This window comes from Sprattus sprattus, assembly GCF_963457725.1.
Source record: "Sprattus sprattus genome assembly, chromosome: 11".
Lineage (NCBI taxonomy): Eukaryota > Metazoa > Chordata > Actinopteri > Clupeiformes > Clupeidae > Sprattus > Sprattus sprattus.
The window spans coordinates 14,739,905-14,763,879 of NC_137909.1; the positions used below are offsets into that span (position 1 = coordinate 14,739,905).

The 23,975-nt window shown below is 45.9% G+C and overlaps 1 protein-coding gene across 1 annotated transcript; it reads right to left on the reverse strand.

Annotated features, from left to right (window-relative positions):
* Nucleotides 1-3,539: 3,539 nt before the first annotated feature.
* Nucleotides 3,540-23,381, reverse strand: LOC308372078 (metal transporter CNNM4; the record flags this gene model as incomplete). Its single annotated transcript, XM_080847178.1, has 8 exons — nt 21,986-23,381; nt 17,438-17,581; nt 16,962-17,096; nt 16,299-16,468; nt 7,968-8,064; nt 6,941-7,030; nt 4,365-4,540; nt 3,540-4,094 (listed from the first exon to the last, which is right to left on the reverse strand). Exons 1-8 carry the CDS (start codon nt 23,373-23,375, stop codon nt 3,540-3,542), a joined length of 2,757 nt encoding a protein of 918 aa, XP_080703304.1. The 5' UTR covers nt 23,376-23,381.
* Between the last annotated feature and the right edge of the window lie 594 nt (nt 23,382-23,975).

The following is a 23,975-nucleotide window of genomic DNA, read 5'->3' on the forward strand; positions in this document are numbered from 1 at the left end:
GTTTTATTTCTTTTAATATAAAACAGTATTTACACTTTCCTTTCTGTTGCGCATCTGTATGTGTACAGTACATGTGCTCGCCAAACATCCTTAACAGGAACTAGAACAAGGAAAACCCAATATTGCTGCTTGCAATACATTAACACAGTGATTCTCATAGTATAACGACCAAACACTTCAAATCCACCATTAAGGAAATGGTAAAAAAAAAAAGAAAGAAAATTAAACAAAAAATAATTAAACAAATAACCTACAGAGAAAAAAAAACATACATATCAAAAACAATATCTTTGTATATTGCATCAGTCCTTACAATAGACAGAAAACATTGTAACTGATTTTCCCCATGTACTTCTCAGTCAATAACAAATGGTGTGGATGTCTGTCAATAACACCTGCTTCACACTATAAATTAGAGTCAATGGAAGACGAGAATACTCAGGGTATGAGGCAATTACGTGGGACCAGGAAAGACTATATGGTCTAGTGCCTCCTGGTCTGCCATCACTGACCTCAAAACATTAACTTACGAAACCCTGGGCCAGTGGAAAAAAAGGCCCAGTGCCCTCTGAGAGCTGTTTCGAAACCTTTCACCCCTCCTTCCCATTTCAGTCTAATCATCAAACTCAACTCTACTCAAAGAAGTGTGTGTGTGTGTGTGTGTGTGTGTGTGTGTGTGCGTGGGAGGAGGGGGGGGGGGGGGGGGGGGGTTAGAAAGGTTTGGGAGATTTCTTAGCTGCTTATTACCAAATTTGGAGTAGTGGTGACCAGCATCGAGCAGCCGAAGAATTTAATTAATTCAAATCTGCAGGCGAGTGCCTCCCTCACACGAGTGGGGGGAGGAGGTGAATTTGTGCCCAGGTTTTCCTGGGGGTGGAGGCTGAAACTGGCTGAATTGAGGAGGACAAAAATAAAGTGCAAAATCCTCTTGCCAATGTGGTCTGGCTAACCGTTTGAATGCAGTGTTGCTGATAAATTGGTTTTCCTGTAACTTTGGTCACGTTAACACAAGTTCAACTTCGGAAATGTCACCGATCCGCTCAATGTGCTCTCCCACATTTTTACAGACCAAAACAAACTGAACTCTGCAAATGGAAAAGACTAGAGGCATTGTGTGAGTATTCTGTACGACCTGTTAAAAAAAGACACCTTTATATTGCTTCTCTTTTCGGAGCCCTTGGAAAGGCCTCAACCTTCTAGAAAAATCTCTAGAACCAAATAAATATTCAACTATCTTACCATTTGAAATGCTACAAAGACAAATAAATAAGTCAACAGTGACATTAAATAACAATAAAAAAACAACAATGTTTGCCTTGCAAAAGTATTCCATTGGCTGATCTTTTTAAACTCCTGAACATTTATGAATGGAAGAACTTTTTACATGGGAACAATCCCAAAAATCAGGCATGCACCACACTACTTAGCTTATTTAAACATAAGATTTAAACAAAACACTTCACATGATTTCCTACAAAAATAAAATTGAAGTGGAGGACTGTGTAACTGTATAAGCTACGAGCGGTAATAACATTTGCTTTCTCAAATGTCTTAGTGGAAGGGGCTGGAGAGCATCTCATGCTGAGGTGACGTTCAACATGGTGAGGTAAAGTTCTCTATGCTACAATTAATTAAAGGAAACTGGTCCTCCTTGTGAGGATAACCGGTATATGGATATATATTTAATAAAAGGTCCTCTGTGCTTCTGTTGCTGAGAGAACACGAGATTAGTTCTCTGGAGGACATTGAAAAAGAACTCTCTCATGGTGTAGGGGACACGTTTGCAGTGATCACATAGAATGCTGAGGAGGTCTGAGACCGTAGCAGTGGTAGTCGTCTCAGAGGGGTTTTTTTTCACAGTGAATTTCGTGTGTCACAGCACGCCATTAGAGCCACAGTTGTTGACCAGTTCTGGAATGTTCTCTTACAGCCACCCGTGCTACTCTTGGAGGGAGGTTGCAGACATTGATGACGCATTCTTCTCAGCGAATTCAGTCAAAAATAAATTACATAAATAAACACTTCAGAACACACACACTTCTAGAGAGATCAGTAGAGAAAGTAGTACTTTGTCACAGTTCAGTAGTAAAGGACATGTAAGCTATAGGTAGGTTTGGGTAGTGGAATAGATTGGTCTTGGTATACTGATTAGGAAGTGGATGTTGTGGACCTTCCTCAGTCTCAACTGAACACAGAGAAATAAGCAAAAACAAGGAAACAAAATAACAGAACGGAAATGATGTCAAACAGTAAAACCTAGGCATATAAAACATACTCAAAGAGTGCCCAGCAAACAAATCAACTTATGTACAAATTAATTTAGGCAAAATAAATATATTGTTATTCTAAATAAATATTTGTATATATTCATATTTAAATAATTTATACTTCATATCTTTAGCGAAAGTTGGTAATTGAAGCCAAAGAGCAGCCACAGCTACATGACCCTTCACCTCCACAATAACTTCCTGGGGCACGGAACCAGGAAGTAAGGCTCAGCCAGTGAGGTCAAAGACAGCGCTGTACAATCCAACCAAAACACCATTAGAAATTATGTTTTTGATTTCCTTATGTCACATGACCACTAGTCACCCACATTGGAAAAAGGAGAACATATGTATGCAGTAATACATACTTCATAAAGCAGTTATTTCAATTTAATTCAGACTCCTTCAACAAACTTGTTTTTGTTTGTGCGCAGGAGGGTTTTGTGACACTGGGCAGAAACCACTCCTGTCAGCCAGTAGGAATCACACATTTTCAAATAGCTTGTGTGTGCTGCTTATCAATCTGAGGTTCATCAAAGTGCATAAGAACGTCTTAATCTCTACTTTTGTATGGGTGCAGTGTCTTACAATTTTGCTACATGCCACTTACACATCTACCCAAAGGTTGGGAAAAGAAGAGGTATATATATACACTGTGTATAGCCAACCCAACATAAACCATCTGGGCCACACACACACACAGACAAGGGGACATCCCAGTAAAGGATCCCAATATGTGAGGCTGATGCTGGAAACCCTCTTCCTTCTCCACAGCACCCCCTCCTGGCTGGACCTGCAGCCACACACCTAACCTTTTTGTCCAGGTCCTGTTGCCTTGATAAGAGGATAATCCATGTCGTCATCTCCGCAGGAGACAGACATAGAAAAGAGTAAGGGAAGGTGGAACAGAGAGTTAAAGGGGATATAAGAGAAAAATGAGGAAAACAGGGAAAGTAGTCAGTAGTACTACTAACTCTATCCAGTGTACACTAGCTACATGTAGTGCACACTAACTGCATAGTTGTACACTCGTATACTCTAGCGGGCAATGACAAAACAAGGTTGAATGCATGCCTACAGGATGAGATGGGTGAGGATGCATGCTATCTTATCATAGTTTGTGTGTGTGTTGGTATGTTTATAAGACTATGTGTGTGTGTGTGTGTGTGTGTGTGTGTGTGTGTGTGTGTGTGTGTGTGTGTTTGTGTGTGTGTGTGTGTGTGTGTGTTTTGGTTCTCTATGGATCCCCCTTCCCACCCCATGTGACCTGCGTCATATGGTGCTTTCAGTATGTGCGTGTGTTTGCAGGTGGCAGAGCGGGTGCGGCAGGGGCGGCGTGTGTGTGCGCATGCTGGTCTGCCCGTGGCTGTGGCGTCGTCCAGCCACGCTGTTTTGGTTGGAGTTCTGGTTCCGGTTCAGATTTGGGGTCTGGTTGTTGAGCAGCGTGCTTGTCTCATCCAGGCTGTTCTCTCGACGTCCTGCAGGCCGACTCCCGCTGGTTCCCGTTGTCATGGTAATGACGGTGCTGGGGTTACTGGGTTTACTGTTACTGGTCGCCGTGACGGCAGCGACTGAGGCTGTGGAGCTGGTGGTTTTGATGGTGATGTCGGACGCGGTTCTGGTTTTGGCAGTGGTGGAGCCGGAGGTAATAGTGGTTGAGGGGGAGCTTTTAGAGGTGGTCTTGGAGGTGGGGGCTGTGGGGGGAGGTGGAGGCGGAGGTGGAAGCAGGGGTTCCAGGGCCCGCGGGGCGTGGGTACTCTCAGGAGACTGGGGGGTGCTGTCACACCTGGAGGCCAGGAGGCCGTTCTGGTACTGAGCACGGGTCACCTGGGATGGACAGACAGAGTGAGTGAGAGCAAAAGCGTGTGTCCAAGGAGGGAACGATCTTATGGTTTCTTGTGTGCCCTTTGACCTTTGTGTTGAGTTGTGAGTGAGCTCCTAGATGTTCTTACACACTCAAATTATGGAATACTTTACTGTGCCAAGGTTTGGATCGGCTAGTTCGTCTGTGCGTTTACCTGTACCTGACTAATCCAGGTGTGTGTCTACCTGTACCTGACTAATCCAGGTGTGTGTTTGCGAGAGCGGGGCTCCTACCTTGATAAGCTGCACGTCACTGAGGATGCGGACGCTGAAGTCGGGGGTGTACAGAGGGGCGGGGGCGCTGTTGAGTTGCGTGTTGCTGCCGCTCACCGACATGGAGTCCACTCGCTCCGTGCAGCTCAGAGACGCCGACCGGTTCAGACCACTCAGATGGGACGGGCTGCGGAACTCTAGAGCCATACACACACGCACACGTAGCATGTATATGCATGTACATATATGTAAACACACACATGCATACAAGCACACAAAAACATGTAAGTGCCTATATGTGTAAACCTTTTACCCACAAACACTCACTTCCAAAAGAAATTAAACACACATCCACACACAATTCATTTGCGCATTTCACCAGCACACTTGTATAACATGCGAAACACACAGACACACACAATACAAACACAGAAAAGGCTCACAGACACACACACAGGGTTACATTCCCATGTCTGCACACACAAATAAACTCACACTTAAAAACACACATATAAAATCGCAGTAAGCTGACATGTGCTCTCATATGGTGAATTGGTAAATATAATGACAGCAAATTAACCATATGCATGATTGAACAGGTGTTAGTATGAGTGACCGTGGAGTGATCACAGTGACACAGATGACCCTAGATAGCCACTAACTCTGGCATGGATCCGGCCCTGATGCGGCCAGAGTTAGTCACTATGTGGGAAGAGACATGACCATGAAGGTGTAAGTCATGTTGTGCAGGGACGAGGCAGAAAGCACTTCCAGAAAAACAAAGTTGGGTGTTCATCAGCCACTAGTGATTCAGCTGCACGACACCAAGTGGGCGGTTTGACCAAAGATCAAACAGGGGCGTTACACGCACGCACGCACACACGCACGCACGCACGCACGCACGCACGCACGCACGCACGCACGCACGCACGCACGCACATACGCACGCACGGGAGCTTGGAAACCTGGAGCAAAATTGACCAGTGAGCCAATCTCGCCCTGATCCTGCCGTCGTCAGTCTATTGCTCAACGTCAACAAACACAGCCTCGGGCATCCTCCGGGGACACGTCCGCAGTGTCAAATACCCAAACACGCCTCAAGCCTTTGCCAGCGTCGCAAATATCTGCCACACCGGACATGCCAGGCAAAGCAGAGATGCCAAAGCGAGCTGAGTTGGCAGCCAGGCCAAACAGAGGTGCTGCCCGAGGCAAATAGCACGCGGTAAGGATCAAGGTGGCAGAGGAGTCAGTTCATAGAGCTTGTGTTCAAAACAACATGCTGTGATCTTTGCGATTTTACACTTTAATTGATTCCCTCTGTGAAAATCAACACAGGCACAGCCAGTATGGCCCAGCATGCATTGCGTTAGGGAAGCTTAGGTCTGTCCAGCCCAAATGCTGTCAGGGGTCAGGGGTGCTCAGTGATGCTGCGCGTGTGTGTGTGTGTGTGTGTGTGTGTGTGTTTAACATTACACAGGGGCAGTCTGCTGAAAGTGCAAGAATGAGCATGATTGGGGGATTGAGAGGTGGTGGGTGAGGCAAGGGTTTGAGGTGGGGGTAGGGGGCAAGGTATTGGAGGTCTCTGGTGTCCAGGCCACACTTCTTCACCAGAGTGTCCTCCAATCATAACAGAGAGCCCTGGCCAGCAAACTGTTCTCCTCCTTTCTCTCCCTCTTCAAGTGCCACCTAACACTCTTGTTGTGGACGCATAGCAGCGTAGAGTTACATGCTCATTCTCTCTCTCACACACACACACACACACACACACACACACACACACTAGAGACCTAGTGCTGGCTCAACCCTAATGAATTAGTAACGGAATGAACTTACTGCATGTCAGCAGCCTTACACACAGAGCCACACAGCCACCCACACAGCCAGCACTCAGAGCCACACACACAGCCACACACACAGCCAGCACTCAGAGCCACACACACAGCCAGCACTCAGAGCCACACACACAGCCACACACACAGCCACACACACAGCCAGCACTCAGAGCCACACACACAGCCACACACACAGCCACACACACAGCCAGCACTCAGAGCCACACACACAGCCACACACACAGCCAGCACTCAGAGCCACACACACAGCCAGCACTCAGAGCCACACTCACAGAGCCACACACACAGAGCCACACACACAGCCACACACACAGCCGCACTCAGAGCCACACACACAGCCAGCACTCAGAGCCACACACACAGCCACACACACAGCCAGCACTCAGAGCCACACACACAGAGCCACACACACAGCCACACACACAGCCACACACACAGCCACACACACAGCCACACACACAGCCACACAAACAGCCAGCACTCAGAGCCATGCATACTATAGCCCAGGAGCTGCAGCTTGTTCGCTTGACCAGGGCTCTGAGAGGTATGGATGAATTAACTGAAGCTAGTGACTTCTGGAAGGAAGTGAATGATTTGTGGTAGTTGTTATGGTTACTGTGGTCATTGGTGTTGTTGTCAGGACTACTCTACGCCCCCCTCCCCTTCAATCCCAGGTGTTAGGCGTGAGGGGAACCACAGGTGCCCCAGATGAGCCCGCCCTCCCGCCCACGACGGGGGATTTACCTGGGAAGCGTGAGAACAGAGAGAAGCGCTTAAGAGAGAGGCGCCGCGGCTGAGGCGACACCACCGAGGGAGAGAGAGGGGGGGTGACGGCTAAGGGGGGCAGGTAGACAGGTGGTGGGGGGGGGGGGGGGGGGAGTAGAGGAAGGAATAGTCAGACATCTCATATCCTATCACAAATTCACTGAAACCTGTCAAAAACTAAAAATGAAACTGATTTTTTTAAGTGTTGTTATTTTTTCCCTGGAAGCTTCAACTCATCTCCTGACACGTGACAAAAATAATCACTTATCCACGGTGTTAATGTGTAAGAAGAGAGACTAACTTCTGGAAGGTTGTGCACAGTAATGCATCAATGCACACACATGTAGACAAACAGTACAGTGACAAATGCTAAGCACAGAGAACCTTTACATCACTCTTACACCATGAAGGAGCCAGAGACAGAAAATATAACAACAGACATCTAAAAAGACACTGAGAGAAAAAGAGAGTGAGAGAGAGAGAGAGCGAGGAGACAGACAGAGAGAGAGAGAGAAAGAGAGGAGATCTAGACATAAGATAAGAAACAAAAAGAGACAGAGAGAAGAGACAGAGAGTACTGCATTGCTCCAATAGACTGGCACTGCAAAGTACAGCCACTAGGTGTCACTGCAGTGCACTCTTGCATGAAACTTCCCTTGGCCATCTACAGTAGGTGAAATACCAGAACAATGAAAAACATAACATCCCTAAGATTAAACATGCTGTATACCTAGTCCATGGCCTTTGGGCAGGGACACACCCAATTTAAAGCTATCGTCATGCAACAATTACAAACTAACACTACTGCTAATGCTTTTCCATCCATCGTTTGTAGTGAATTATGGTATTATATTATAATATGAATCTAATATAATGTTATTATATATTTTAACTTTATGTAAAATCATTCATAATGTCGTAAAAGATCTGGGTGTCCTGACTCTGTGTTTGTGTGTGTTGGTGTGTGTGTGTGTGTGTGTGTGTGTGTGTGTGTGTGTGGACTCACCTAGAGAGGGACTGGAAAGAGCCATGACACCGTAGTAGGAGAAGGGTCCCGTCTCAAACTTCATGTTCTCATTCCCAGCTTCAACCTCCACACGACCCTAAGAACACACACACACACACACACATTTAACAGCCGGCCGCATATGGCACTTATAATATTTTATGGAGAGAACTTACACGTGCACGCACACGCACGCTCACACACACACACACACACATTGACTGACAGGTACAAACACATTGTCATTTAATAGAAGTATATAGAGTATGCAGACACACACTCAAAGCAGTTTGTGTAAGAAATCTGTCACCAACACACAAATACACCCCCATATACAACACACACACAGCAAGGCCACATCCTGAAAGAACTCTGGTAAACGGACATCAACTCAGACATGACCAGTAGTGGCAGTAAGCCAGCACACCCTAACTCTCGTGTGTGTGTGTGTGTGTGTGTGTGTGTGTGTGTGTTTGCAGCTCTGTGACAAAGAGCAAACTGGAGAATGGAAGTGTGTTAAAAATGCATGAGGTGAAAAAGAACACGCCGCTGGTCCAGAAGGTGTGACAGCATGAAAACAGCTGCGTGCTCCTCTTAATGGAGACAATTTTCACTACACAGTGTGTGTGTGTGTGTGTGTGTGTGTGAGTATATGTGTTAGTGTGTGAGGGAGAGTATATGTGTAAGTGTGAGTGTGTGTGTGTGTGAGAGTATGTGTTAGTGTGTGAGTGTATGTGGGAGGCCAGTGTATGATCTATGTGCTCATTTTCTCAATGAATCCCTGTGTGTGAGTGAGTATGAGTGTAAGTGAGTGTGAATGTTAGTGTGTGTGTGTGTGAGGACAGTGTATGATCCATGTGCCCTTATTGTCTGAGGTCTGCATGTTGTGCATGTTTTATGAGTTTCCTGTGTGTTTGCCTTTCAGTGAGGCACAGTGAGAGTAATGCCGTCTGTTTTTTCCTAACTGAACTCATTTTCATTCAGAGGGAACATTTTTATCAAGAGCTACATGCTGTTGTGAGCTCAGCCAGAGTGCAACTAAATCTGCCTGCCATGCCTACTTGCGTTACACATTCTGTGGGTGCGTGAGTGTGTCCATGTGTGAGTGTGTGTGATCAAAGGAGACAAACATTGCTCTGTAATGCTGAGGCTTCATGTAAGGCATTTCCCTTGAAAAATACATGCACACTTCACTGCAGAGCTGAGACTGCAGTGTGTGTGTGTGTGTGTGTGTGTGTGTGTGTGTGTGTGTGTGTGAGATGATGGGGGACATACCCCCAAATATCATTATTACAGTTCTTGCAGTTGTGACGGAGCAGAATCTGCGTCGTCACTTTATGTAGCGCAGAGACGTTGGGGAAACTGTTGGGGTTTAAATGAATGTGCGGTTGGTTGTAGGTTAATGCTTTGTAAACTGTACGACCAACGTGACCCAAAATCGCGGGTGAAACGGCATGGCGCCGTGCTGTGTGAGCCTGCGAGAAGGATCACTCATGGACTACAAAAGTAAAGGATATTTAAAATCACGGAGCTCACCTGAAGCATATCCAGCTCCCACACCGAACCAGAGCACATTTGAACAGACTTCCTTATTCACGCACTCGCGCCAAACAATGGACTCTTCCATTTTAGTCAGGGGTGTTTTATTTATATTGGATAAGATCCTTATAGCTGGCTGCCAGAAGCTAAATCGAGATGTTTTTGCATGTGGTGATGTGTGATATAAATTGGTGTAAGTTTCATACTTGTGTAATAGGTTAAATTGTGTTCTGTTTAGATAATTGATTTGTGATTGACTTGTGATTGATGGTTAACTCCTGAGAGGAGGAGTTAATGTAATATAACCTGCATCCAGGGAATGGCAGGGGAGTTGAGTTTGGACCTCTGAGGTGAGAGGGTACTAAAGTGTAGTTAGGGACCTCTGACGTGAGAGGATACCCGGTGCTTCCGAGACTGAAGCTTTAACTGCGAGTCAGTATGTTTAGTATCTTTTTGTTGCTTTCTGACAAAGTTAGTGAGGTTAAATGTTTAATGTTTAATGTTAAATGTTCGTATTGTCTGTCACCTGTTGGCAGTCTAATAAATCTGCACCTTTTGGAGTGTCAAAACTACAATCTCCTGGTTACTGCCTCTGCCGCTCAACACACTATTTCACATTTGGTGGCAGCGGAAAACTACCAGTGGCTAGGTGGCAGTACACCGTGGATTGTAGGTAAGATGGCTTCAAAGAGGGGCAAACCACAGACGAGGGCCGAAGGGAGGGCACCTCCAGTGGTCATAGAGGGGCCGCCATCTACGGGTGAAGATGGAGATGATGGGGAGGTGACTCAGGACCGGCAGGAGGGCCGTACAGAGGACACAACTTCCAGCAGGGTGCGCGGCAGCAGCACACACAGCTCCAGGACAGGCCACAGCCACCCATGGATTAGCTCCAGTAAGGGTACCGCAGCAGCGACCAACACCGCACCAATGGGCCTAGGAGGGTCTCAAGGGATGCCTGAAACTGCCAGTACACCAGGAAGGAGCCTGGGAGGTGGAATAACTATTCCAGTGACTTATTGTGGAGCAGGTATGCATACGTCTGGTTTTCAGCATGACCGGGCGAGCCCTGTGGAAGAGAGTGACCCTTCAACTGAAAGGCCTGGTACAGGGCTGGACCTGAGAAGGTCACAGCGGATGACTGTTCTCTGGTTTTCGAGGACGAAAATCCTTGAGGAGGGGGTAATGTGACGGAGCAGAATCTGCGCCGTCACTTTATGTAGCGCAGAGACGTTGGGGAAACTGTTGGGGTTTAAATGAATGTGCGGTTGGTTGTAGGTTAATGCTTTGTAAACTGTACGACCAACGTGACCCAAAATCGCGGGTGAAACGGCATGGCGCCGTGCTGTGTGAGCCTGCGAGAAGGATCACTCATGGACTACAAAAGTAAAGGATATTTAAAATCACGGAGCTCACCTGAAGCATATCCAGCTCCCACACCGAACCAGAGCACATTTGAACAGACTTCCTTATTCACGCACTCGCGCCAAACAATGGACTCTTCCATTTTAGTCAGGGGTGTTTTATTTATATTGGATAAGATCCTTATAGCTGGCTGCCAGAAGCTAAATCGAGATGTTTTTGCATGTGGTGATGTGTGATATAAATTGGTGTAAGTTTCATACTTGTGTAATAGGTTAAATTGTGTTCTGTTTAGATAATTGATTTGTGATTGACTTGTGATTGATGGTTAACTCCTGAGAGGAGGAGTTAATGTAATATAACCTGCATCCAGGGAATGGCAGGGGAGTTGAGTTTGGACCTCTGAGGTGAGAGGGTACTAAAGTGTAGTTAGGGACCTCTGACGTGAGAGGATACCCGGTGCTTCCGAGACTGAAGCTTTAACTGCGAGTCAGTATGTTTAGTATCTTTTTGTTGCTTTCTGACAAAGTTAGTGAGGTTAAATGTTTAATGTTTAATGTTAAATGTTCGTATTGTCTGTCACCTGTTGGCAGTCTAATAAATCTGCACCTTTTGGAGTGTCAAAACTACAATCTCCTGGTTACTGCCTCTGCCGCTCAACACACTATTTCACAGCAGTACACATTAAGCACAGTGGTTCTGTTCATGTTTGTGTTGTGTTTTTACACTGGATATATTGCCTGCCTGAGGTATTATTAGCGCTGTGGGTGGTGTGTTATCTGCAGCGGTTTGATGTGCAGGTGCAATCTATCTTCATTTTGTGTGGTTTTGTGTTTGGAGTGTGCATCACGAGTGTGTCTACCTGATCAGTCTGGGGTGAATTAATTTTCTTTGTACAGGTGTGTGTGTGTGTGTGTGTGTGTGTGGGGTGGGGTGGGGGGTACTGACACCTTCCCCTAAACTGGCCTTCTACCTTATCACGCCACTGAACACCAACACACACAGGTGCTGCCTCTTAATTATTGACATGTATAAGCCAAGAGTTTCACCTCCGCAGAGTTTACACCCCACTGCTGCTCTCTGTCTCATCCTCCAGCACAAATCCAGCCCCCATTACCCATGATTCCGTGCGTCTGGGCTTGGCCCTGGCCACCACACAGACATATGAATACTGCATCAGGTCAGAGGGAGGATAGGTGACAGAGGGCGGTGGTTCGCTGACATCGTCGTGGCGATTCAGGGTTTTCGTTTCACAGAACAGGGCATCAGTTAGCCATGGCTAGCCATGCTTACATCATTCTGAAGTCACCTTACACCATCTATGCACACCCCTACGCAAACACACACATTCTCCCCACACACTCACACAAGAACACACACATGCACACAGACAGTAGCACATAGAAAAACACAAGTGCAAACACACACACAAAAACACAACGATGTAAACACACACTCACACACACACACACACACACACACACACACACACACACACACACACACACACACAGTAAGCGGGCATGTTGTGCTCATGTTGCATGACGTGTGACCCCTGTCATTTAAGCTGTCTCCCTCTCCTCACCTCTGGTTTCAACCTGCAAAAATGTTGTTACTCTAACCAGGTAAACAACAAACAAACAACTAATAAACAAGCCAGCTAATTGACAAACCAAACATCTAATTCATCAACAAACTAACCAACTGCCTCATACACTTCAATAAAATCAAAACAAATCACTAGTGCTGAGTGTTATTATTGTGTCCTTTCCCCCTTCCTGTGACACTTTGAACAACAGAAACCATGTCAGTGTTCCCAAAGCCATTCAGCCACATCAAGGTCAACTCCTGAGCTGACAGCACATGCAGTCTGATAAACATGAGAACTGACGTTTGGAATCCAGGATACAGACAAATAAACAAACACCCCAAAACAAACAAACAAAGCCAGTCACACAAGATGTCTCTACAAGCTTCATCACCCAGCATTCACAAAAAATGGGGCCAGAGCAGAGCACCTACCACAGCCAGAAAGCTGAGATGCCTGATGATCTCCACTGAAATACTGCTGTAGCGAAGGGAGAAAGGAGTAATCACCCCAAACCCCAAACCTGGGTCTATAGGGTAACAAACAAGACTTTAGATATCAAAGAGCCAGACTAATTGGTACAGCAGTCAGAACACATAGTCGACTGTACTGATGGCACTCCATCATTACTGCACACCGCCATCACTGTATAGGGATCAGTGCTGATGACAGATTCAACAGACTGCCAGTATGTGCAATGGGTCAGTAGGTGTCAATGGTTGAAAGAACAATGCAGGTAAAACATGAAGAACTGTGTCTACACGTACTGCTAGAGATGCAGCCCAAACACCTGTCTTTGAGAGGACCGTATCAGTCAGTATATTTTTTACCAAAGGAGGAGAGGGTTAATGTTGGGCAATGCAAAGCTCTACGTACTGTATCTATTCCTGACAATATGAACAGAGTGTATAATAATGCTGTATAAGAATGCTATAATTGTACATAACAATGCTATCAATATTTATCTTTGCATAATTGCAACTGTGTGCTTCAGTGAGAAGATATTTTTCACACGATTTTATATTAGTAATTTTTATATATAAATAGTATTTTATATCTTGTGTTTTATATAAATAGATATACATGTCTAGATACCTAAAACATATGTATTTTCTCCCTTCTGGTTGTGGATAACCTTGACTCATTTCTATACATTAAGTGAATATCTGCAGCAGCAGTCTTGAAAAGTGCTTTACATTGCAGATTCTCAGGAAGCAACTCATGAGACCCTGATGTGAAAAATACTGACTCTGACAAACACACTAAAACAGCCTGGGGACAGTGATCAAAACAAAGCTTTGGTGTGACACACAAATGTGTGTTTGCGGGCACACCAAGTAACACACACACCCACACCCAAGCCTTAATCTCATTTAGCTTTTTTTAGCGTTTGTCGCTGTCTGTGAAAGCGAGTCCTGTTTTGCCTCTCTGCACCAAAGCTTACAGACTGGGTACTCCCAAATCCTCCCCTGAGTGTCCATTCACTGCGCTCAAAGACTGACCTGCTCGCTGTCTCTCTCTCTCTTTCCCCTCTATCTCCTTCCCTTTATCCCTCCCTCTCTGTCCCTCTCAGACTGTCTCTCTGTCTGTTTCTCTCTCTGTCTGTATCTTTCTCTGACTTTCTCTCTGGCTGAGAGAGAGGAGAGAAAAGCCACTGAATAGGCAGATGGCAGTTGAGAACTAACAGGAGAGGCCCTTAGCCACTATGACATATGGCTCTAGCATTCTAACATGGTGTCATGAACCTGCAGTCCAACCCCAGTCAGCTCCTACTACCAGGGGCACCAGAGAGGCAAAGACAGAGAGAAACAGTGACAGAGACAGAAACGGAGAAAGAATCAGTGACAGAGACTGACAGAGAGAGAGAGATAGAGATAGACAGAGAGAGAATAATAGTGAAAAGAACCAAAGGAAAGGGAGTTCAATTCAATTATAGTCTATTCTATTAGAAAAGAGGGGGGTACAGAAGGTAAGGGAGGAGAGAAGTACAAGAGAGTCCGGAGCAAGCAGATAGTTTCATACATGTATCACAGGATATAACATATAAGCACACATGCCGCATATTTACCTAATACATATGAGAATGGCAACATTTATGAGTCTCCATAAGTATGTGTGTTCTGAGGGAGTACGAAGGTTGAGACAGAGGATTGTTAGTGTGTGTGTATGTGACTGCTGGCACTGTGAAGATGATGGTTAATCCTGATAGGATGTGATTACAACATGCTGGCCTGATGAGGGGTTAACCCCACGGCCTGCTTCCCCTACCCCCATCACCATAGCCCTCACACACACACACACACACACACACACACACACACACACACACACACACACACACACACACACACACACACACACACACACACACACACACACACACACACACACACACACACACACACACACACACGAACCCGAAGCATGCTGGGCTGTGATGTGCTGATCCCCAGGGTCCTGTGCTTCATTCAGTGCCACTGCCCGCATGGAAACCCTGAGGTCGGCCTCCCTGTGTCTTTAATCTGCAGCAATCTGATCGCACTGCTGTTGCCGTACAGCCGTGGGTACGCACCACTGTAGCCCAGCCAAGAACCAGCCTTCCGTACGCCACATTGTGTGTGTGTTTGTGTGTGTGTGTGTGTGTGTGTGTGTGTGTGTGTGTGTGTGTAAAGTTGTGAATAAAAATTAGTGTGAAGCACTTATGTTTCTGAAATGAATGTGTGTGTGTGTGTGCATGATAATGAGGGAATGAGTGTGTGGGTTTGTATGATAAGTTTGTCAATTTACTATACATTACTTTAATTTACATCTAAGTGTGTGTGTGTGTTTGTAAGTGTGTGCGTATGTGTGTGTGTTTGTAAGTGTGTGTGTTTGTATGTGTGTGTGTTTGTATGTGTGTGTGTGTGAGTGTTACTGGTTTTAGTGTTCATGGTGTGTACAAGTCAGTTTTTGTGAATGAATGGATGTGTATATATGGGTCAAGGAGAGTATGTGTGTGGGAGAGTCTGACTATTCATGTGTGTGTGTCTTTATGTGAGATATCATCTGTGTGAGCCTGATGATTTGTGTCTGGCTTTGGGTTTGAGTGTGTGTCTGTATGTGTGGGGGTGCTGTAAGTGGGTTTGAGTATGTGTCTGTATGCGTGGGGGCGCTGTAAGTGGGTTTGAGTGTGTGTCTGTATGTGTGGGGGTGCTGTAAGTGGGTGGGATTAACTAACATGATGCTTTGCTTATTGGCAGCCTGAAATCACTCCACCTTATGTAATAGGGATCAATTAGAGAAGGGCACTGTGTGTGTGTGCGCGCAAAAACACACACACACACACACACACACACACACATACACACACGGGCCACAGACAGCAGAGCACAGCACCAAAGGGCAGCCATCAGAGGTCGGCGCTGGAAATAAACCCATCGACCGTTTGTTGTTGTCAACACAAAGCCTCCTCCAAGCCTCCTGCATAGCCCTGTTCCTCTCCACCTGTCCCTCTCTCAGCAGCTCAGACACAGCAGCTCATTGTATCACACCACCCCTGATCTCCACCACCAACATGTCAACACGGTGATGAAACACGACACAGACAGAAAACCTAAATCATACTTTTCCTCGAAACGTGTTTGTAGATTCAGTAGGTGAGGCATAAGGGACTCTGCAGCGGTGGTTGACATGGCACTCACCACACTCTAAACCTACTGTGTAGACAAACGAAACCTTGAGACCTCTATGATCCTGCAAGCTAATCAGTGAGATAGCACAGGCTTAAGTCAAAGCTGTGTGACGTCAGGGCTGAGGCCATGAGACATGATGTGACGCAACGTGTCGCGTTGAGAGCGGCTGACCTGCAGGATGAGGATGAAGAAGTCAATGGGCTTCCCGCGCAGGTACAGAAAGTGCAGTGGCGAACGCTTGTCGTTCTCGTTGAACTTGACCTCCTGGACGACGTCTGGATGCTTGAGGATCCGCAGAAGAACCTTGTCAGAGATCTGGAGGGGGCTGAAGAGGTTCACCTCTGAGAAGAGAGGAAAAGAAGAGAGGTAGAGAGAGGGAGACATGGGGGGGGGGGGAGACAGGCAGAGAGCCAGAGGGAAGGATGGAGAAACAGACAGAGGCATAGACAGAGAGAAAGAGAGACAAACAATCAGCCAGGGGGAAAGAGAGGGACACATGGACAGAAAATAACCATTAAAACACAGAAGAGTGATCAATAGTGTGAGGAAGGGATACAGAGAAAGAGGGGGAAGGAAACAGAGAGGGAGAGAAAGACAAACTTAACAGTGTGGGCAAAAACTGCCGTCCCCTTCCCATGAGATCTAATGCAACATAATGCAATCACGCACCCCCCTAGTCTCAACATCCACACACACACACTCACTCGCACTCGCACTCGCACTCGCACTCGCACACGCACACGCACACGCACACGCACACGCACACGCACACGCACACGCACACGCACACGCACACGCACACGCACACGCACACACACACACACACACACCCACCTGTGGCCAGGAAGCGGTGTGCAGCCAACAGCAGCTGAGGGGAGATCTTCACCTTGGACTCGTTCTCATCTTTGAAGGCTGAGTAATCCCGCTTGCTCTTGTTGGGATGGGCCTTTTTCTTGTTACGGTTGTCAGCTGAGAAACGGTCAAGACAAAGGCGAGAAAGTGAGACAGAAAACACAGAATAGGTGGAAAAGTGGAAGAAGAGACACCGAAGGAAAGGCAGAAAGAGAGAGATGGAGAGAGAAAGGCGGAGAGATGGAGCGAGAAAGACAGAGCGAGAAATGGAGAGAAAGGCAGAGAGAAAGAGTGATGGGGAGAAAGCCAGAGAGAGAAAGGGAATAACCTTGAGTTTATAAAGAGACCATCAAATGTTGGTAAAGGTCAGCTAACTAAATCTACACAAACACAACAGAGGCTGTGTGCAATGTGACAGCTATATGGAGAGTGCTATAAAGACTGCTGATTAAACCCACTGTAGAGGTCGGACTCGTCCAGGATCTCTGACTTGATAATCTCCTCAATAACGTCCTCCAGGGTGACCAGCCCCAGCACTTCATAGAAGGGGTCCCCCTCGCCCTCGTTGTTCACCTTCTGGACAATGGCCAAGTGCGACTTCCCTAGAACAAGAAATACAGCATTTACATTCTGGGACGGCACCCTCAACCCTCAACATAACCTTACAAACACTATTAAGTTCACTTATACAAAACAACAGCCCCTATACTAATCCTAGTGACCGTTACGGGAGGCACATTCAAGTAAACTCAATTATTTCTTGAACATATGGGCTATCACTTCTTAACTACTGGTATGGCAGTAGAGTCAAGTTTTAATGCCATTTTGGCCCCTTAGGCCGTTTCTTAATATCATCCTAATTTAGGCAAAAGTGTGAAAAATAAAGAACAAAAAGCTTTGAACATGAATGTTTACTCACATCAAATGAGAACACTTATCACTTAGGCTATGTCTTAATCAGCATAGCAAATAACTGGACCAGTACTAAAACTCCTTTAGCTGTTTGTTTTGCCTGACCACTGTCTCACTTTGATATATTGTTTATTTAACATTCATTAAGTCTGTGATTCTAGTGGATGGTTGTTGTTTTTTGAGCTCATGACCATTGTTGTTAAGCGCATACATATAACAGACAGCTAAAAAGACCATGAGGAGCAATTTGCTGAGTTTGATAAAAAGGGTATTGTATAAACAAACTGCAATGACGATGGTTCATGCAATCAGGGGTATAATACAAATCAGCATTACAGAGTCACCCAGATAGCCACACTAATGTTTTAACCAAATACACATTAGTGAGATTTCCAGGCTTTGGATAAAGTTAGATATACAGCCTAGTTGTTAGCTCATCTGGGTAACTGGCTTTGTAAAAAAGACCACCAAGTTAAAATCATGAATCCTCACAGTGTGGTAAATATTTTTTCCCTGTAATATTTTCGTACAGCAATGGGCTCTGTGCAAGAGTGACTGCAACTCCATACCTGTTCCCACACAAGGCCACATAACAGGTAACAAATATGAGTATACATTCTAGTACTGACTGTGGACACATTTTCAAAACATGGTAAGACGGTGGTATTAAATTCAAGCAACCTGCTTTGTAAGTTTTAAAATATGCATCAGCGTACTGATCCAGACGGGGGCCAGTCCAACTTCTAATCTAGGTGTTTTTTTGTTAGACAGAAAAAAAGCATTGCCTAGCACTAGCGCCTCAAGGCTTTTTTTTCTGGGGCAGCACATCCAGCTCCTACACTGCACCAGCCTAACAAGACTGCACAAAGACCGTTAGGTGCTTGTGGTTTATTTGTTCTTGTGTCAAAAAGCGCTCCAAAGACTGCACAAAGACCGTTAGGTGCTTGTGGTGGTATATTCATTCCTCTGTCAAAAAGCGCACCAAAGACTGCACAAAGACCGTAAGGTGCTTGTGGTATATTTGTTCCTATGTCAGAAAGCGCACCAAAGACTTCACACAGACTGCACACTGACTGCAGACAGACTGTTAGGTGCTTGTGGTATATTTGTTCTTGTGTTAAAAAGCGCTCCAAAGACTGCACAAAGACCGGAAGGTGCTTGTGGTACAATCATTCCTCTGTCAAAAAGCGCTCCAAAGGGGGCTTCCGCATTATTGTGAATACTATTAGCAGCCTAGCGGGAAGCTCCTGCTCCTGGCCTTTCTGTGTGCATTAATTATTTACAGTGTGCACTTATGACTATCGACCTGCTACTGTCAATCACTACATCTCTACAGCCAAGCAGCTCCATCAGCAGCTAAAGAGACAGCGGAGGAGAAAAGAGGCATATTACAGCTGATTCAGGAGCGGATCTGGCCCCGGGGGGATCTGAGCCGTATCTGAGCCTGAGCCGTATCGGAGTTGTGAGATGAAGGCACAGAATCTTCAGAGCAGAAGAGCAAAGGAGCTTTGGGGAGAGTGAACAGTGATGAGGGGAGAAACAGGGACTGATATGAGGAGATGAGGGATGGGGACAGAGAAATAGAGAGATAGAGGGAGACGGAGAGGGAGAGGGAGAGGGGAAAAAAGAGAGCTATAGGCCTAACAGAGAGAGAAAGGGCAAGAAGAGGGGAAGAGCTAGAATCTGCTGTGCTGGCCTGCTCTGCTGAGTGTGTGTGTGTGTGAGACAGAGAGTGTGGGTTTGGGAATGTGAGACAGTGTGTCTGTGTGTGTGTGTGTGTGTGTGTGTGTGTGTGTACATCTCTTAGGAAATAGCGCAGCCCTCCAGCTGAAGCCATGGAGTTTACAAAAAGTGACAGCACTGTGTGTGTGTGTGTGTGTACGTGTGTGTGTGTGTGTGTTTTGGGACTCTGGAGACTGACAATCGCTCCAGATGAGGTCAGGTCACTTTGTGTATGTGTGTGTCAGAGAGTGACTGTGTGTGTGTGTGTTTGTGTGTGTCAGAGAGTAAATGTGCAGTGGGAGTGCTTCAATGATGCTTTGATATGCTACAGAGAGCTGCAGCATATCAAAGCAACTCACACCCTCCGAATCACTACAAATGTCTGTCTGTGTGTCTTCTGAGAGTTCCTTAAAAACTGTGAAACCACAAGTCCCTGTGTGCCTTGACTGTGACAGGACACGTCTTAAAAACACCACAGACGCAGTGGGACAGAACTGAACAGGAGGGAGGACCTGCAAGTGAGCATTTCTGTCTTTAGTCCTGCAGGTGTGCTCTTTTCACACATCCACAGCATCTATTTAGTGCACCCTGAGGCTGGTATTCACTTAAAGAGTTAAGTTCAATTGCTAGCCCACTGGGTCTTACGTGCGGGATGCTGAACCAGAGTGTCCTCAACTGGTGTGTGCTATAGTGACCTAGAGTCTGCTGCTGTCCTCCAGCTTATAACAGGAAGAGGACAGTTATGATGACAAGAACGTTGGATGTGGTGCGTGACCTCTCTGTCCGCTGTCATACTGTCACTCCCGCCACTGGGAAGAAGAGGGTCCTGATTGGCTCAGACACAACAAGCAGACAGGGGTACGCACTGCCCACCACTCCTAAACACACACACGCACACACGCACAATTTTCACTCTTCAATAGACTTTTCAATAAACTGCCTGGGGTCACTGAGGCAGCATATTTTTTCATCAGAGTTAGATAATGTGTGTGTGTGTGTTTGTGTGCTTTGTATGTACTACAACCAAACCTGCTTTGTTAATAAACAGATGTTACACACAATTCACACAATTCATTCTGATTCAATTGTAAGTGTGTGGGAGAATAAACTAGACTCACAAGCAATATAGGACTGTTTTGAAGTAATTTGACTTGTGTGTGTTTCTGTGTTTGTGCTTGCGCTGTGAAATGCTGCCTGCTCTCCACTGTTCCTCCCTTTTGTGGGGCAGTGCTACAAACATGTCGTTGCTATGGAAACACCAATGAGCGCGAGCGACACAGGCCAAAGTTTACATTGGGAGATGGGGCAGTTTTAAATGTGCCCCATGAAATCTGCCTAGCAACCTGTGACCAAGAAAAAATAAATCATACAGATCATACTCAGACAGATCTACGCCACTAAGTTACTGTTCGTTAGCCATCCATCACCAGTTTTCTACTGTTCTGGAACTGGCCTCCGTGTTTCAAGTTGCAGCCTGAAATAGTTTCTGGTCACAAGACAAGTTTTGTTCATTTAGCAGCATGATTTGTTGCGGTTATTTGTTTAAGTTGTGCCTTTCACTTCATGTTGTATTTATAAGTTATTTGAACTTTGTGTCTATCTAATCTTGATTTTATTGCAATCTCTTTTATTAACTTTTTGCTGTATTGTAAGCAACATCTTTGAACTGAAGCATGTGAAATGTAATTGAAATAGGATTTCTGCTCCCTGCCGGCACTCAAAATGCAGCCCATAGCTTGCCTACCTGTGAATATAGGCAAATTGCATATAACAATCAGCTAGCTTTATTTTTGTGATGATGACATGACGTCATACAAAATTGCCCCACCAAAAATGTTGGGGTAAAATCGCAACTGCAACACACATACGGTACTTCAATCTAGTGTCAGAGGGTGGAGGGGTCATTTCACACTAATAACTCCAATCTCGCTATATGAATAGAGACGCCCTTTAAGAAAAACTCCTGAAAATGTCTATGTAAAAACACACCTATTTGGGTTCATCACACAAACAAGATCTCTGTGCTTTCTGAGGTTACCCTTTCACCCACCCCACAACAGTGGGTTAAAAACTGACTACTGCATCCCAGTGTCAGGGGAGAGATCATTTTACACTAAGCACAAGGACAGACATGACTGGTAGTGACATGTATCAATGTAATGTCTTTCCTAGCTCTAAGCAAGGACATAAACAGCTGTTATCTTTGTTATTTTTAGTATGAGAATAGCAGTGGTATTAGGGGTATTGTTACTTTATAAATATGTACACGAGAGTGAGGTTTGCTAAATATGTTTGTGCATAGTTTCCCCTTTGTGCACCACCCCCAGCCCCCCCCCCCCCCCCCCCCATCTCCCTCTCAAACACCCACTGACCTTTCTTGAACTCCTCCAGCATGGCGTCCAGTTTGGTGTCATGGAAGACAAAGTGGACAGGGTGGTTGTAGAACTTGGTGACAGTTTTAAGGGTGGTGCAGTCGTCTGGGTCCACAAAAGCTAAATCCTTCACATAGAGAATGTCAACAATGTTGGAGCGCTCGTCCTCGTACACTGGTATGCGAGTGTAGCCACTTTCCATAATGTCCGACATGGTGTTGAAGTCCAGGATGGCGTCCGTGTGGATCATGAAACAGTTGCCTATAGGAGTCATCACGCCCTCTACAGTTTTGGTTCTCAGCTCTAACGCACCCTGGATCATGTTGAGCTCCTCTTTCACCAGGTCGTTGTATGGCTCAGTTACTTTCAGCATCTCTACCAGTTTCTCTTTGTTGTACACATTGCCCATCTCTTGTCCCAAAACACAGTCTAACAGTTTGCTGATGGGGAAAGATAGCGGGAAGGTGAGGATCATAAAGAATTTGGTCAACTGTATGGTGTTAGCCCCCACTGCTAAACCGTGACGGGAGCAGAGAGCCTGAGGGACTATCTCGCCGAAAATGACGATACCTACCGTGGAAGCGGCCACAGCCGCCAGTCCTGAGCCGACCAATTCGTCCATCATAATGGTCAAGGTGGTGTTGACAAGCACGTTACCGAGCAAAAGTGAACAAAGCAGGTAGTTTCCTTTCCTCCGAATAGGCTCGATTTTGCGGGCATCCCTCCTCTCCTTTTCGGTGCCACAACTTTGGACGATACGAAGTTCCATGGGGTCAAGAGCCATTAGTCCCAGATTAAGCCCGCTGAACAAACCGGACAGTACTAACAAACAGGAGACCGTGATTCCATGCAACCACAGAGGCATGAATGGCTTCTTCTCTTCCACCACCTGAATTCTGCCATCGTTGTCCCCCAACAGGATCCATTTGTCCCCCGGACCGTCCCTCACGCAGAGGCTATAATCTTTTTGGCTTTCGGTCTTGCGGAGTGGTTTGATGTTGATGCTGACCATCCCTGATGTCCCTCGGCTGCTGACATTCATGTAGCTACTGATGGAGAAATCTTTGGTGAAATCGGTACAAGTCCTGTTAGCATCGCCGTTATTATAATATTCCCCATCCTCACCTTCCCCGTGTTCAATGAACCTTATCTCTGACGAGGAGTCCGAGTTGAACTGCACCCCATAAAACCTGAGCTGGACATTGCTCTCTTCTGTTACCTGAATGACCCCGTCCTCTGTTGTCATGGCCGGTTTATCGCTCCTCTCCAGCCGCATGCCCAAGACTTGGGTCCCGATAACACTCGCTGTCTCTGTACGTCCACTAACGACACTCCAAAGAAAAAACATTAAAGTTATAATGTGTCCCTGTCCACTCCAGTCTGTCGCCATGTTTGTTTCACTATCTGCAGACAGCGGAGTGACGTCACTTACTCACTTGTCGCATCCCGCCCACCTCATTAACATTTACCATAAATTCTTCAGCAACGCCTACCGGACCCGTCAGGTGGACTCGATTTTGCGGTGACATCGACTATCAGGATTTGTCATATTTTCATGACCTTGCGTTTGAAAACGCTAAATTCCGAATGCAGGTTTGTCAAGACGGAAGAGTTGCTTGGCGACGCTGTGAGAATTCCTCAGAGTCCTTGGGGAAGGTCATCCTAGAGGTCACCAAGATGAAGCCCACAACTGATGCTGCAGTCAGCTAATAAACATAGTCCAGGTCTTCAATAGAAATCCTGTCATTTCTCAACGAAAGCTGTGCTAAACATCCAAATAAGATGCATTATTACAATTAACCTGCAATCGTATTTCAATCTTGGGTTCAAATCCGACAATAAATCTCACTGAAGTCCGTTCACCCAGGGAAAACTCAGAAGGCAAAAGGAGAACCGCATGCCAGCTGCTGCTATTGGCTTATGAGCCTATTGTAATGTAACAGCTGTTATGTAAACTCACATGGCATAGCCAACACTAGGCTACACCAAT